Source organism: Equus caballus, chromosome 18 (genome assembly GCF_041296265.1).
Source record: "Equus caballus isolate H_3958 breed thoroughbred chromosome 18, TB-T2T, whole genome shotgun sequence".
Lineage (NCBI taxonomy): Eukaryota > Metazoa > Chordata > Mammalia > Perissodactyla > Equidae > Equus > Equus caballus.
Window position 1 is genome coordinate 81,340,267 of NC_091701.1, and position 17,676 is coordinate 81,357,942.

The following is a 17,676-nucleotide window of genomic DNA, read 5'->3' on the forward strand; positions in this document are numbered from 1 at the left end:
TTCCCTCTTCCAAACACCTCACATCCGTGTGGTACATTTGTTACGTTAATGGACTGATATTAATACATTAACTAAATTCTATAGTTTATGCAGAATTCCTCAGTTTTTACCAAATGTCTTTTTTGTTTCAGGATCCCCCGGGATAACCACGTTACGTTAACTTATGTCTCTTTAGACTCTTCTTGGCATTGTTACTTTTAGTAGACATTACCAAATTGTCCTTCGCAGATGTTAAACTAACTAAATGCCCTTTACTTATAATGACTAATTTACTCCTCAAAACACTCTCATGGTGGAAAATGGGATTATTTCCTTTTTTTCAAGGAGGAAACTGAAGGAAACGTAGCCTTCTAGGCTGAGCAACTTGTGTTAAACTTTTTGCTATTTCCCACTCTGAAAACGATACGTGCTTTATTTACATTTTCCTCGTGTTTGGGAGCCATTTGTGTTTACTAGTAGCGGTTGGTGGAGGCACCTCCATCTTCCACTCTGATTCGCTCCCTGAAATATGCATAGTGTACAACCTGGTGTGATGGCCTTGGTCGTTTGTCCTCTAAGAATCTGGCCCAGGATAGAAAGAAAAGAATATTTGTTATGCCTTTATTTTAACATTTTAAACAGATATTGGAATACTTTTATGGATTTTTCTCCTTGCTTTTTAGATCAATGCAAAATGAGAGACATACGAATATTGTGTCACCTCCTGAAGTGGTCCCTATTAATGATTTTGTTCCTGAAGAAATAACCGAGGATGCTGCTGGATTCAGAGGAGAGATGTCCACCAAGGGTTTTGGACCTACTCAAAAGTTATATTCTAGACCTAGGAAATCTCAGGAATACATACAGAGTGTTTCAATTCGACCATCAGTTATTCAAAAACTGGAGAAGGGACAGCAGCGGCCGTTGGAGCTCATTCGTGAAATTGGGGACAGTAGGAAAGAATTGAATCCAGTCGTCATCGGTGAAGCTACAAATAGTGGACACAAGTTGCCATGTCCTTCAGTGATTTCTGACGCCTCTGCTAGTTGTTTACCTGCACGTTCTCGTGATGGACCTGTTACAACGACTGGGTTACCATTAGCAGCCCTTCTGAATTCAGTTAGCAAACATGACCCAAACAAAGTTGACAGATGCCCTGAGTCGCTGGACAGGGGCTCTAGAAATCCTATGCTGTCATCCCCTCTAGAAACGTCTTCAGTTTCATATCAGAAAACTAAAGAATCAAATAAGAAATCTTCATGTATAAATTCAGATAAATTGATTATAAAGGAAGATGTAAAATCTCAGGGTAAAACTTTGTCAACTGGCTTTAAATTCCCTGAGTTTGTGGGTACTGAAGGCTGCTTAAAATTTGAGTCTCTTTCCAAATTAGCAGTAAATCCAGCAATCAACCCGAATGAAATTGACATGGCTTCTGATAAAGGAATCTTTGAAGATGGCATTCCAAAGCGTCATGAGAAATTCTTCTCTAATTTGGATTGTACCCGAGAAGCAAAGCATTTGGTTTTTAACAAGTCAGTCCTTTTGGAACAGAAGAACTTAGTGAGTTCCGAAATGAAGTTTGACTGTAGCTCTCTTCACTCAGTATCTGATCAACCCCAAGACGCTGTACAAGACCTTTGGAATGAGGAGCAAATTGACCAAGAAGACAAGAACTGTGAATTAAGGGGTTCTGAAATGAGTTTTGATTGCACTTACTCTTTTCATTCACTGACTGACCAGTTGAAAGGGACTTCCAAAGAAATAAACCTTTCAAAGGAAGTACATGCTGATTTGCAGGATAAGAATAACAAATCTTGTGTTTCTGAAGTAAGTTCTGACTGTAGTGGCTCTCTTCAATTGGCTACCAACCGAACTCAAGTAATTGTTAAAGACACAAGTTTTCGGAAGGCAATGCATATTAGCTTGGTTGGTGAACGCTATGCATCTAGTGATTCTGAGATTAATTTTGATTGTGGTGCCTCACTTCAGTCAACTGATGACTACCTCAAACAGCCTGCAAAGGAAATAAATCTTCCTAAGGAGGTACACGTTGGCTTGGTTGATAAGGACTATGGATCTAGTAGCTCTGAAATAAGTGCTGATTCTGTTTTCCCGCTTCAGTCAGTGCTTGACCCACTCCCAGTGGCTGTCACAGAAACAAAACTTCGGAAGAAGATTCACATTGGCTTGGTTGGTAAGAACTATGGATCAAGTTGTTCTGAAACAAGTTTTGATTGTGGTGTTTCTCTTCAGTCAGTAGTTGACCATCCCCAACTGGCTGTCAAGGAAAGACACCTGAAGGATAGACGTATCTACCTAAGAGGTAAGAACCATAAACCCAGTGATGTCTCTCTTGAGACAGTGACTGATGAACCTCAGAGGGCTGTTGAAGAAATAAATCTTCTTAAAGAGAAGCATGGCCTTGTGGACATGGACTGTGAATCTCATGGTCCTGAGATGAGTTTTCACACTGGTGCTCGATTAGTGGTTGACCAATCCCAGATAGCTGTTAAAGAAAGAAACTGTCGAGAAGTAGCTATTGACCAGGAGAATAAGAGTGGCAAATCCAGTGTTTCTGATCTAAGTTTTGATTCTCATGCTTCTTTTGATCAGTTAGCTAATCATCAACCTGAAAGGGCTCTGGGTGAAATAAATCTGAAAGAGTTAAACGTTGACATGGAAGTGAAGAGCTATGGGGGCTCTAGTTCCGAGCTGACTTTTGATTCAGATCCCCCTCTGCTGTCAGTTACTGAGCATTCCGGGCTTGATGTTGAGGAAATAAGAAAAAGGCACAGTCACCTGGGAGATGAGAGTTATGAGTCAAACAGTTCTGAAATGACTTTTGATTCCGATATTCCTTTCTCTTTAGTAGTTGACCAATCGCAAGTAGCTGTTTATGAGGAGGAACTTACTCATCTGGAAAATAAGAGTAACGAATCTTGTGTTTCTGAAATAACTTTTGATTCTGACATACCTCTTCATTCAGGGACTGATCAACCTGAAGTAGCTGTTAAAGAAATAATCATTCAAAAAGAAGAGTGTGTACACTTAGAGAGGGAGAATGATGAACCCAGTGGTTCTGAAATAAGTTTGGGTTCTTGTGACGCTCATTCGATGACTAGGCTTCCTGAAGCAGCTGTTCAAGGGCTAAATCTCCATAAAGAAGAGCATGTACACTTAGAAAACAGGGGTAATGGACCCAGTGTTTCTGAAATCAGTTTGAAATCTGCTATTTCTCTTCATTTAGTGACTGATCATCCTGACATAGCTGTTAAAGAAATAAACCATCAGAAAGAAGAACATGTAAACTTAGAAGATAAGGGTAATGAGTTAAGTGTTTCTGAAACAAGTTTGGATTGCCGTATCCCTCTTCAGTCAGCGACTTACAAACCTGGGGTAGTTGTTACAGAAATACGGCTTCAAAAAGAAAAGCACGCTAAAATCAAAGGTAGAAGTGCTGAATTTAGCAGTTCTGAAGTGGATTTAGATTCCGATGTCTCTCACTGTTCAGTGGCTGAACTTCAAGTAGTTGTTAAAGAAATGAATGTCCGGAAAGAAGAGCATGTTGTTCTAGAAAACAAGAGTGATAAATGCAGTGGCTCTGAAATAATTGTGGATTCTGATGTCCCTCCTCAGTCAATGACTGAAAAACCTCGAATAGCTGTTTTGAGGGAGCACCATGTTGACCCAGAAGATGAAAGTCCTGAATCTAGAGGTTTTGAAATAAATTTGGATATTAGTGCCCCTCCTCATCCACTCACTGACCAGCCTCAACTAGCCCTTTGGAAGGAAAAACATGTTGATGTGGAAGATCGGCTGTTGTGTTGTGGCCGTGATGTGGACATTGATGTGGAACATCCAAACAGTGAACCTCGCGACTGTAAAATAAGTTTTGATTCTAATAACCCTGCTCTTCAGCCATTGACTGAACAATTTCAGGAAGCAGTTAGAAAACCAAACCTGTGCAAGGAGGAGGGTATTGGTCTGGAAAATAAGGTTGATGGACCTAGTGGTTCTAAATTAATACATGATTCTGATGTTTCTCTTCAGCCACAGGCTGACCAACCTGAAGTCGCTCTTGAAGGAATAAACCTTGAGAATGAAGATCATGTGTACTTGGAAGATAAGGGCAGCCAATATAGTGGTTCTGAAATGAGTTTGGATTCTGATTTCTTGGTTCAATCAATAATTGATCAACCTCAAATCACTATTTTGGAGCAGGAGCATCTTGAATTGGAAGATAAGCACAAGGAATCTTGTGGTTCAGAAATGAGTTTTGATTCTGATGACCCTTTTCAGTCAGTGGCTGACCAGCTTAGAGATACTGTTCAAGAAATAAGCCTTTGGAAGGATGAAGTTGATGTGGAAGGTAAGAGGGATGAGTCTAAGGGTTTTGAAATTGTATATGATTCCAGTGTCCCTTTTCAGTCAGTGGCTGGCCAAACTGGAGAAGTTGTTAAGGAGATGGACCTTTGGAAGGAACATGTTGACTTGGAAGATAAGATTGTTGAACCTAGTGATTCTAAAATAAATTTTGATTCTGATGAACCTCTTCAGTGTGTGGCTGATGAAATTCAAGAGGCTGTTACAGAAACAAATCCTCTGAGAGAGGGGCATGTTTGTGTGGATGGTGAGAATCCCGGTGATTCTGAGTTTGTTTACGTTTCCAATGTCCCCCCTCAATCTGCGGTTGAGCACCCACATGGTTTGGAAGGGGAACATGCCAGTCTGGATGATAAGAGCAGTGATCCTTGTGATCCTGAAATCAATTTTGCTTCTGATGATCCTCTTCAGTCAGTGGCTGACCGGCCTCAGAAAGCCGTTAAAGGAGTAAGTCTTTGGAGAGAAGACCGTGTTTACCTGGCAGAGAGGAGCTATAAATTAGCAGACTTTGAAGTAAGTTATGATTCTGATGTTCCCGTTCATGTTGTGGCTGATCAGTCTCCTGTGGCCGGCAAAGAAATGAACTTGCAAAAGAGGGATCCTAATGACCTAGAAAATAAGGACGGTGAACCTAGTGTTTCTGAAGTAAAATGTGATTCTGGTGTTCATCTTCAGTTAGAACTAGAACGACCACAAGTGGTTTGCAACGAAGTAAGCCTTCGGAAGGAAGAGCATCTTGGCATGGAAGAAAGGACCAGTGAACCTTGTGATTCTGAAATAATGTGTGATTCTGATGTCCCTCTTCAAATAGTAATTAATGACCTTCAAGTGTCACTCAAAGAAACAAATCCTAAAAAGATGCTGTTAGTGGATGTGGTGACCAGTGGTAGTGATTGTGAAATGATTTCTGATTCTGACATCACTTTTAAGCCAACGATTGACTCACCTCGAATGACTGTCAAAGGAATGGACTGTATAAATGTGGAAAGTTTTGATCCAGAAGGCGAGGGCTGTGACTCTAGTGATCGTGACCTGGGATATGTTTGTGAAGCTCCTCCTCGATTGGTGACAAACCCATCCAAAGAGACTTTCAAAGTCGTAAACCGGAAGAAAGACTATATTATTCTGGAAGAGTCAAGCTGTGAGTGTTACGGTTCTGAAATAAATTTTCAAATTGATGCCTCTCATCAGTCCATGACTTATCAATCACAAGGGCCTGATAAAAAAATCATGAAATATATTGACCCAGAAGATAAGAGCTGTGGATCTAATAGTCCTAAAAGAAATTTTAGGTTGGAAGCCACTTCTCAGCCCGTGACTCACCAACTGCAGAAAGCTGACAAAGAAGTCAGCCTTTGGAAAGATCTGGAAAATATTGGCCTAAAAGATAAGAACTGTGAATCTAGTGTTTCTGCAATGGATTGTAAGGCCTGTCCTGAGTCAGCGACCCATCAAATGACGGATACAGAAAACCTTTTGAAGTTAAAACCTACAGATATAGGAAGTATGTGCTATGAACCTTGTGGTTCTGCAGTGAATTTTCAGTGTGATCCCTCTCTTTGGTCTGACACTGACCAGACTCAAGAAGTTGTTAATAAGAAGCTGTCTTTTGACACGAAAGAAACGAATCATAATTCCCATTTGAGCTCTGTTCCTGTAGTTGATTCTATAAGGAACTTGGAAGAAGCAAAAGGGATCATGGAAGATAATCCTGATGAACCAGTTCTTGAGGACTTGCCTCATGTCCCTCCTTCATTTGTGGGGAAAACATGGTCTCAAATAATGAGAGAAGATGACATAAAAATTAATGCTCTTGTGAAGGAATTTAAGGAAGGCCGTTTCCATTGTTACTTCGATGATGACTGTGAAACCAGGAACATTAAAAAAAAAAACTTGAATGAAGGAAAAAAGAGTACCTGGGCTGACCTCGATCAGGACACTGCATCAATTCAAGTTCTCTCAGAATGCGATGCTAATGCAGGTGGTGTTTTGGATCTTGATGCCTTTTCAGTGGCCTTCCATAAACCTAGCCATCATTCTACAGCAAAGATGCCTTCTGAGCAAACATGGCGGGTGGCGTCTCGATGCCAGGCTGTCAAAGTCAGCCATGGAACTCAAACCAATCTCATGAGACACCCAGCGACGAAAAGAAAATTCATTAGAGAAGATGAAGACTCACCAGTAAGGAAGGACAGAAAAACAAAAAAAGTCAAAATTGGAACAGTTGAATTTCCTGATTCATATGTTCAAGTTATGAAGCCTTTGCAGCCCAATGCCTTAGTCTATGTTCTTTCTTCCAATATGAAGCTGAAGGAAGGTGAATCCTTCAACTTGTCTAAAATGAGGCGCCAAAGGGATGTAAATAATCGGAATATTAGCATACGCTACAAATATAAACAGAGTTCCTTTAGTTATTATGACCCATTGAGTAAGCAAATTATAATTGATCCTTCTCTGAACCTAGACGTGCCAGAGTCACACAGGACTAACCACGTCCGCGTTCCTTTTAGTGACCTAAACTCCAGTGCAGAAGGTGATGGTGCTCGTGGGCAAAGTTCTGCCTCAGCATATTTTGTGTCAGCAAGACATGGATTAATGCCACATCAGAGGGCCAGTGGACCTTCTGTGTTTCTGGAAAAATCAGAGATTTTGAATGCTAGTGATGTTCCCGAGGAAAGTAATTTCCAATTAACTCTTTTAAATTGTGATGCTGCCAAAATTGCTCCAAAATCGGTTACAAATAAGTGTTTAGAAAGTAAAAAGAAAATTCAGAGAAGAAAGGTGACAACTCATGATAAGCCAGGTTTTCCCCAGAAGGCTTATGGACCAATTGTTCTCCAGCAAGGAAAGAGAATCACTTCAGAACAACATTCCATTTGGATTCGGACCAAACTAAATGATATAATTAAAAAGTACATTTCAAAATACTCTGTTTTTTTGCGCCATAAATATCAGTCCAGAAGTACTTTTCTTAGAACGCATCTTAAGAAGAAAACATCGGATGTCAGTGGGTTAACAAAGAGGAAGAGAGCAGCCCAGATGCTTTTGGACTCCTCGGTTCCATCCGCTGGGGCTGAGGAGCACGTGAGACCTACAGCGAGCCCTTCTCGCAAGCAGCCCGTGCGGGATCCTTCCAGTGCTGCGGCAAGTAAGAGGAATGGTAAAAAACGTTCTGGAAGAAAAGGAAGAAAGCCTCCTAGACCAGTTAGAATATATGCTTTGAGAAGTTTATGTTCTCAGGTGCCATATAAATGAGGTCTCGGGTATCAGGGAGACAGTGAGGTGACGAGGCGGACGGGAAGTGTCTGTGTTGAGGCTGGTGAGGCTTCAGTCCTGCGGTTGAAGGGTATTGGGTACTCGGGGCACATAGCTCCCCTAACTTGGGTGAAAAAATTAACCTTCAACTATTTTGCTATAGACATTGTTTTTGGGAACTTTTATATTCATTTAAAATTAGTGTTTAAGGTCCTTTTTTTAAAGATTCAAAAGCACCTTTCATCTGTTTGCTATTGAAGAGCTTCATCTTAGTTTATATCCCATAATTTAGCGCAGTATATACAATTTTCTCCGTCAAATCATGTCCATTTATTTGTTATCATTGTACCTCTCTTACCAGCAGGGTGTAATATAGCAAGAATGAATATGACAAACATTAAATGTTATTTTTACTTTTTAAAAATTGGAACAAATGAATATGGACGTCTATTCTGTGTGTTTCAGAGTGGCATTGTCAATATGGCGTTCTAACTGGATAATTAAAAAGAAAAAATAAGTGATCTCAGCTTTTGAGTAGGGATAACTTAAATAATCACAAACAAAGTATAATTTATCCTTCTTTTAAAAGCGTTCCAGAGAGTGGGATTCCGTAGCCTTTAATGCAGTTTTAAAGCTGCCGGGCGGGTATGTACGTCACATAAACCCTCCTGCCTCACTGCAGCTGCACCTGCACAGCTCTGACTTTCCGCCTGTGGACATTTGCACACACACAACCTCTGAAGGCTTTCCTGGGGACGACGGTCTTAGATGGTAGGGAAAGACCTTGCTAGTGAGGCGAGGCTCGTCCCCTCCGCTATTCCCTCCTCCAGAAGGGTTGGCGGCTTGGTATGAAAGTCGGGGTTATCTTATGGCCTTCTCTCTTAAAAATATTTTATATATTACCATGTCATTTTTTCATAGTTTGAACTGAAATTATTGGTTTGGTGATTTGGGCAGACTATTAATTGTTGTTATCAACAAATTATAATCTTAATGTTTTGAAAGATCTAATAAAACTAATAACCTAAGTGGAGGCCCATTTTGCAAGTGAAAACCTATGTATTTGCACATGATTTTGGCATTCCTTAGACTTGCTAACTGATTGGTTCACATAAAAGATGTTAGATGTGCAGCTTTGGGCCTGAGGTCCCTGGGATCTGTTTAGATCTTTTATTCAAGGACAGCTGAGCCGGATGGGTGCGTCCTATTATCCTGTTAGGCCAAGGCCCTGGGGTCCTTTTTGGTCATTAATGTTAAAGGGAAGCATGGTTTTCATCTGTACTGTATAAACCGTATTTTGCTGAAACTAGATCAGTGTACCTGAATTCAGAGATAAAAGCGTGTTACCACAGATTCGACGAGATAGAGTGTAATAGTTTGTTTCCAAATGTAGTTTTATTTCAGGGCCATTATCTAATCTGTGGGTATGTTATGATGATGTTATGTTGTAATATCTTTACTTCTAAATTTAAAACAGTAATTATGTTGAAAAAAATGGACTGATGTTTACATTTTTTAGTTGCAAAGCAACTTCAGCCTTGCCTCGTATGCAAACATATTTTAACTTCCTTTCTTAAAATATCACTGTGGGCCACCAGTTTAAAATAATCCTCCAATTTTAATTCAGGAATAAAACTGTCCTACCGATTAGTAAGTAAATAAGCAGCTAATCTATAAAGATATTCTATCTGTGGGTGTTGGTGCCTTTTCTTCCTATGAAGTAGACATGTAATGCCCTCATGTACTATTAGGAGCTATTCTTCAGGCTTTCAGTGTAAGTTTAAAAGAAAGAGATCACAAGGAAATAACATCCTAGGTGATTGTGATGCGTCCTGTCCGTTGTGATTACATCATGCAGAGGGCAGTTCTTACAACTCAAGTGATCAGAAACTTAAAGTTCAAACAATTTTACTGCCTTTTTCACATTGGAGACTCTTCTGAGTACCATTTTTTTTGAGGGAAAAGGTTGATATTTAAAACTTATATTACTAAAAATATAAAAGTGTAACACAGTCCTGATGATTTTTAAAAAATATTTTGGAAATGTTTACTAAGTTCCTGTAATCATTATTATTTTAGACAAGCTTGGAAACTTGAAATTGTAAAAATTATAGTTTAAATTAAGTTAGAAATGAATTACTTTCAGAATTCGGTAGGATCTGAGATGAGCTGCTTTGAAAAAATACATCTGGGCTTAATTTGCAGATTAGATAAAACAATTGGATGTTTTTTGTGTATTCAAGAATGCATTAAATTCTTTTAATAGTAAAAATCAAATTACAGTCACGGTGAATATTTTATTAATCTTGTCCTTGTTCAGTATCTTGCACAGGTTTTTATTATAATTGCCCCAAGTTGTACAGTATGTGGACAATATTGTGTAAAGTGTGTGTTGCATTTGTGCGTTTAAATTATTTGTATAACTAGGGCTCTGAGTGACACTTTTTTTGGTAAAGAGAAGCTGTATTTAAATATTCAAACAATTATATATTTACATGTAAAACTAATGTGAAGACTAATGTATTTTTAATAATGCAATTTAAAGAGTAAATTTGTTTTCAAAGTTATCAAGATAAAATTGATCGAATATTGAAATTTGTCTCTATTTTCTCCTCATGTTAGGAACTGTTTCTGGGAATATTTAAGGAATTAGAGAATAATGAAAACAGATGTTTATTTTGTAGATGGTCTTAGAGATAATAAGTAAGAGAATATAAATGTTGATGCTGGTGATAAAAGAGTTACACCAAAGATACACAGGTTATATTCGATGGTGTTGTTACTTCAAAGGATTCCAGGTGGACAACTCTCGGTCTGGTGGAGCGGTGGGCGGCAGCTTTTCACTTTGCCTATATTGGAAGAGTCGCTGAGCAGGACTGAGTTCAGGAGGCAGGATCCATATCGTTATTCGACACCTACTGGGGAGAGAGAACTCTAGTGCCTCCAGTCCGACCGCATGTATCATAAAGGACAAGAAAACAGGGAAGTGTGTACGTATGTCAGCGGGGGAGGTGCCTTGGGCCTCAGTACTATTGACTTCTGGGGTTTTTTGTTAAGATGAACAACAGCCTACTCTTTATAATAGAAAATTACTAGAGTAAAAATATAAGATGAAAATCCATTTTCAATCAAAGACTTTACATAGACAGAGAAAATGTGGAAAATAGTGAAAAGTCTTGTAAGTAGGGAATTACCCACCAAAATGTCAATTTAAGAAAATCAGAGGCTGAGGAAGAGTCTCACCATTTCCTTGTACTTTGTTTAGACCCTAAATATTAGGGAGATAATATATTTCGTACATTTCTTCCGTCCTTCTTAAACTTTCTCTGTATATTTGAAAAGTTCTCCCAGAGTATTTTAAACTATTCACCTTGATTAAGAAGTGGATCGATGATGAACTGTAGTTTGTTGCTGAATCTTTAAATAAGTGTGAACTTAAACGTGTTTCTGAGTTTGTAATTTATTACATGCATTTTATTTCTGAGTTTTTAAGCAGGACGTATGCATGCACGCGTACATACATCCTGAGCCCTTATCAAGTGCTGGGCATTTTTCTAGGCTTTTAATCTCTACTTTCTAAGCTTTTAACTTGTATTACCTCACTTGATATTGAAAGAGCCCTTATGAATTAGGTACTGTAATTGCCGCTGAATAGCAGATGAGAAAATTGGGGCATAGAGCCTCAGTTTTGGGGTTACAAATGAGTTGTCATTTACTGTGATCACATGGGGATTGTAGTTAATCCTCGTCCCATTCACAGTCCTGGACCACCACTGACCCACTAATTCTGCCTGTATTCTTTAGCCTACTTATGGACGTTTCATATAAACGGCATCGTGCGATCCGTGGTCTTTTATGTCTGGCTTCTTTCCTTACCGTATGTTTTTGAAGGTCATGTTGTCACAGGTATCAGTAGTTTGTTCTTTTATATTGCTGAATGGGATTTATAACCAGTTTTTTATGAAGCTGGTGACAGAATGCTGGCCTCCCGATAACGAATATGATAAAAGCCATTAGGTCGAGGCTGGCTCTTCCTTGATGTCTCTCATACCTGTTTTCCTGGATTTCTACCCCAATTCCAAGGCCGACCTGCTGTCTGCCTTTTCAAGTGCTCTTATCCCGTCCTTGAATGCTTCCTGCCGCCTCTGTCTCCGACTCGCATGTCCTTTGCTGCCTGTCCCGGCACTCTTTTCACTGTGCTCTGCAGACCCTCATTTTTACTGTCACCACACTACCCTGTGTTCTCAGTCCTTTCTCGATGGCTTGCTGGCAGGTAACTGCATTGTGTACGGGTTGCCCATTATCCTAGTCTACAGGTGCTGAAGAGCCATGAAGTGTTGACAACGGTGCTGGTCGTGGTGGGCGTTCTTTTTAAAGATTCCTCTCCCACGCAGCCGCAGTGCACACCATCAAAATCAGGAAATCGGCCTTGACAGGCCGTAACCCTCCACTCTGCACACACATTAGATCGTGCAGAGTGTCCCAAACGCCTTCCGCAGGTCCAGGACTCGCCCCAGGGTCGCTCTGTTGTGACTCTGTAGGGTCCTTCAGGGTGCAGAGGCTCCTCGGCCTTTCTTCGTATTTTATAATCTGACATTTGAAGTGTACAAGCCGGTTACTTTGTGGAACGTCCCTCACTTTGAGTTTGTCTGATGTTTCTTTGTAATGAATGCTTTTTTCGGGGGTGGGGGGATGACAGAATTCTGTGGGCTTCTCAGTGGATCCTAACAGGGAGCCATGTGATGTCAGTTTGAATAAACGTGGTGTTTGAAGTATCCAGTCTTTGTCCTTATCTTAGAGGGGAAGCTGTTAATAATCTGAAATGGGGGATCTCATAGAGGGTAAAAGGAGTTATCATCAAATAGTTAGATTGTTTCACAACTGAATTTTGGGGCCATTGTGACTGTGAAAACGTTGTCTGTTCTATTTATCATATAACGCATCGTATGTACGACAGTAGCTTATTCATACATTTAACAAGTATTACTTACACCACTACTATGTGCTTGGCCCCATGGTGGGGGCCAAGGATCCCAGCATCAACCAAACAGGCCTCCAGTTACTCATTTCCGTTAATTGTTAAGACTGAAAGAGAATTTCCATAGTGCTAAGTCAGGGGACTCGAACATAATTCTTATACTTCAGAAGTTCATGAGTAAACCTGTACACAGGATACTGCTATCTGGCTTTGAAAACTCCCTCAGCTCTCAGCCCTAAGACCCACTGCAGGGCATTTCTTGTCATCGTCTGGGAGGATGGTTTCCCTGTGTCTGCATTGTTAGGAATGGTATCTCGTGCGTTGGTTGGAGGCACCAAGACGAAGTGTTCTAGAGACTCACTCGTTACCCGTCTTAGCGCGAAAATGACTTTCTAAGGACAAATTGGGATATTCATCATGTTTAGTTTTTGAGTTGAGATATTGTCACCTCTTTTGAACTGGAAAAATAGAAGGTTTATTTACTTTTTTTGGAGAGTTATTATTACTGGTCATAGATAATGAAATAAGTAAATTGGGTGATATTTACCATCCACTGAGCTGAACTATTTTACCAGCTGAATGACTCCTTGTGAATATGAGTTCCCTGCACCGACTAGCAGTGTAGTAACTGATTATTACTGCACTTTCCCCCAGTGGCCTTCTTACGTCTGGGATGTATTTAGGTGACGTTTGAGGGAGCACTGATGTCTTTATAGAGTCAGGGAAATGCCTTGACCCCATGACTGGTAATTTTCAGGTTTTCATACTGAGTGTACTACTTAAGACATCGATAACCTACAGAACTACAACGTTCCTCTCCTTTTTGTTCCGACAGAGAGAGAATCTTAAGTCTAACATAGAATGTTGCAAGACAAGTGTGACGGTCTTTTGAGAAACACATCACAGTAACCCCAAACTACCCGGCACAGTCAGTAGCAGCCACCAGGACATTTTTTAACTGTACTGGATGATCGTGTGAGAGGGGAGAACTCAAGGATATGATAAATGGCAGAATAAAAACAAAACTCCATTTTAGTTTTTTTTTTTTTGAGGAAGATTAGCCCTGAGCTAACATCTGCTGCCAATCCTCCTCATTTTGCTGAGGAAGCCTGGCCCTGAGCTGACATCCGTGCCCATCTTCCTCTACTTTATATGTGGGACGCCTGCCACAGCATGGCGTGCCAAGCAGTGCCATGTCTGCACCCGGGATCTGAACCGGCGAACCCTGGGCCGCTGAGAAGTAGAACGTGTGCTCTTAACCGCTGCGTCACTGGGCCGGCCCCTCAATTTTAGTTTTGTTTTAAAAGTTGATGATAGCTTTAAATGGCCCCTTTAAAAGTTGATGATAGCTGGGCCGTTTTTAGCATGTTTGGATCACCTGGGTAAATTCCTTGGTGCTGAAAACTTTTTAAAATCAGTTAATTATTTTTTATAAACAGCTTTATTGAAATAGAATTTACTTGCCATAGAGTTCGTCTATTTAAAGAGTACAATTCAGTGATTTTTAGTATATTCACAGAGCTGTGCAACCATCACCACAATCAATTTTAGAACATTTTTGTCACTGAAACCGCAGGCACACTAGCACTCAATACATACACAGTTCAGTTCATTTGACTCATTTTGCATTTGAAACCAAAAAGAAAGTCTGTACCTGTTAGCAGTCACTCCCCACTCCCCTAACCGCCTCCCGTCTCTGTGGAGTTGCCTGTTCTGGCCACTTTATAAAAGTGGAAGCCTTCGCCACGTGGCCGTTGTGCCCGGCTTCAGGCACTCGGCGCGATGTGGAGGTTCACCCACGCTGCAGCTTGCAGCAGACCCTCATTCCTGTTCACTGCCGGCAGCATTCCATCCTGTGGGTACACCGCATTCTATTTATCTGTTCACCAGCTGATGGGGCCCAGCCCTGATTCTTTTTTTTTTTTTAGAGATTTTATTTTTCCTTTTTCTCCCCAAAGCCCCCCAGTGCAGAGTTGTATATTTTCAGTTGTGGGTCCTTCTAGTTGTGGCATGTGGGACACCGCCTCAGCATGGCCTGATGAGCAGTGCCATGTCCACGCCCAGGATCCGAACCAGCGAAACCCTGGGCCACTGAAGCAGAGCTTGCGAACTTAACCACTCGGCCATGGGGCCAGCCCCCCTTTGTTTTGTTTTTTTTAAAGGTCCAGCCCTGATTCTTGATGACAACTCTGGTGTCGCCTCCTCCAGGAGGCCTTCCTGATTCAGGTCTGTCACAGAATTGGGAAAGTTTCCTTTCTCTGTCTGCCACTCGAACATAACACTGTGAGGGCAGGGACATGCCTTTCATTTCTGCATCTCTGAAGCTCGGCAACTGGCCTAGCCTGGCGTTGTTGCCCACTTTCAGCTGTCTCTTCTGCCTGGCTTTGCACATCTACATACCATCTATGTTGTCACGTTGAGAAATTTGTAAAATAAAGAAGGCAAGAATATTTAGTAAACACTCATGATGCTTCCATCCAGATTACTGACATAGTGTGCTATTTCCTTCAAATCACTTCCTCTCTTTTTTACAAAAAAGGAATTAAAACTTTTAGTAATTTATGTCCCCTTTGATCCTCAATATTAGCCATATTCTTTCCTCCCTCCCCTTTCCCCCCACTTCTTTTTTTTTGGTGAGGAAGATTGGCCCTGAGCTAACATCTGTGCCAATCTTCCTCTGTTTTGTATGTGGGAAGCCACCACAGCATGGCTCAATGAGCAGAGTGTACATCTGTGCCCAGGATCTGAACTCCTGAACCCCAGGCCACTGAAGCAAAGTGTGCAAACTTAACCACTATGTCACTGGGCCAGCCCCTCCCCTTCCCTTTTTTGAGGGAGAATTTTTTTAGATTTTTTAAATTTTTTCCTTTTTCTCCCCAAAGTCCCCCGGTACATAGTTGTATATTCTTCATTGTGGTCTCTTCTAGTTGTGGCATGTGGGACGCTGCCTCAGCATGGTTTGACGAGCAGTGCCATGTCCGTGCCCAGGATTTGAACCAACAAAACACTGGGCCGCCTGCAGTGGAGCGCGCGAACTTAACCACTCAGCCACGGGGCCAGCCCCTGAGGGAGAATTTTTTTAAGGAAAAAATGGCAAGAATGCACACTGTGATTATTTTTAAGCAGCCATCTCTGAAGGCTTTTGAACAAAAGCACAAAAAGCCCCCTGGAGCACAGACCAGGACAGGTCCTGCAGGTTACTCTCCTTAATTCAAACATTCCTGTGTTTGGAGATAATTTCTTTCAGGTAGAAAATGTATGAAGTTCCTGTCGAATTAAAGATGTGGGTGAGAATTATTTTGAAGAAAAATGGCCAGTTCACTTTAGTGTTAATCGGGAGGACTAGCTTCTTCTCAGATAATGTTGATAACACTGTTTCCGAATGATGTGGCTCGAGTTATGTAAATTTAAACCTCTGGAATAGGCATATTCTTTTTTTGCGTGTCCTTTTTAATCACGAAACAGCTATTTTCACTTGCCATAGTTGAGACTATAATCAAAATTCCTTTTAGTTACGTGCAGGTATATTGCGGCACAGATCTTTTATATAACAGGGTAAGCGCTTATAGTGTGTTTAGTACAGATCCTGTGAGCCAGAATTACCCTATGGAATGATCGTGAAGTCTGATATCCTTCCTCAGCTCCTGTCCAATGGAAAAGCTTCTGATTTAGTCTTCAGTATGTGACCTATCTTTCTGTAGGACGTACAGAAGGGTTTATGTTACATAGAAGTTAGGGCTTACCACTCATGCCAAAGAAATGTTCTTTTCCTTCTGAAGCACAGTAAAACTGCATGGAAATCATTCAAGAATGATGAGATGCAAGTGCGTGAGGATAAGTGGAGGCACCGAGAACCCATCCTGAGTGAAGGCAGAGGGCCCCTTCCTTCAGTGGAGTCCATTCTGCCTGTGAATGGCCCCAGCCTCTGGATGAACATAATGACCCTGCAGCTGAGCCGAGAAGACAGCACAGCAGGCCTGGCATCATCTCTGTTTCCTCCTTCTTTCTTGACCTCCATATCCTAACACAAAGTTCTATTAAATATTTACTTACAATTTCTCCCATATTGGTCATCTCCACTTTTGTCGCCACTAACCTCGTCTTGACCTTCATCATCTCATGCCTAATTTATTCTAAAAGAGGCCAGGCTTCCGGAATGGTGGAATGCAGAGCTCCGTAAATCTTCCCCCCGTAAAAACAATGGAAACACCAGCAAAAGTGGTCAAGAGCAACTTTTTCAGAACTTTGGAACCTAATCAAAGGCTTGCAATAATATGAGGAAGGTTTATTCAAAACCTCACTGACTCTCAGTAAGATTGGGTTTTGTGGCATTCTAGCCTGTCCAGCTGCCCTTAACCTCTCCCCAGCTCCACTGTCACTGTGAAAACCAACAGCCTTGCAGCTACTGGAGGGGGCAGACTGTGTATGGAGCTCCTCAAAAAGTCCTATCTCCCAAACATTCACACTATTTGACCTGTCTTGCAGCTCCCTGGAAAAACCTCGTGAAGGGAGTCATTATCTTTTGTCCTGACTTTGAGTTTAATCTGTGCTGCAGCCTCATCCTCAGGGCATTTGTCAAAAACAGCCAGTGGCAATTGTTTAAAATCATGGCTGTGATGCCAGTTGAGGCAAACAAGAGCCTGGACAAAGCTTAAAAGGCAGATATGCAGAATGGGGTGTCCATAGGAGGATTTGAAGAGCTCTGATAGATTCCTGGGGAACTAAAAGGCTCTACATGTGTGCAGGGCTGTGTGCATGCCCTGGAAAGACTCTGGAGGGCCCCAGTCTCTCACCTCGGGCTGACTACAGCCCCTGTGCAAGCAGCAAGGGATGGCTAAGGGAGACTTGTAAGCTGCCTGAGAGCCAAGGTCATGCCCCAACCTTCCTACACACAGAGTTTCCCAGCAAAGAATGGAATACTTATTGGTTCAAGGGATTTAAGCAAGTCTCTGAGCAATCATTAGCTAATCAATCAGAGAATTCAGTGGCTGCACACTACAGAGAATAAAGAAGTGATAGAATTAGTCTAGGAAGGTTACTAAAGTAACACACAGCAGCAGCAACAGCAATAGAACAGC

General features: G+C 41.2%; 1 protein-coding gene across 5 annotated transcripts in view; it reads left to right on the forward strand.

Moving 5' to 3' along the window:
* Nucleotides 1-12,395, forward strand: part of ZDBF2 (zinc finger DBF-type containing 2) — a 30,817-nt gene extending 18,422 nt beyond the window's left edge. For 3 of the 5 annotated variants that reach the window (XM_070242150.1, XM_023622490.2, XM_023622488.2), the window contains one exon: nt 663-12,395. In XM_070242150.1, the coding sequence (XP_070098251.1) occupies nt 663-7,620 (6,958 nt within the window). In that variant the 3' untranslated portion in view covers nt 7,621-12,395. The remainder of the gene's footprint in view (nt 1-662) is intronic. The other 2 variants (XM_070242152.1, XM_070242153.1) reach the window with 1 other exon arrangement.
* Nucleotides 12,396-17,676: the final 5,281 nt, after the last annotated feature.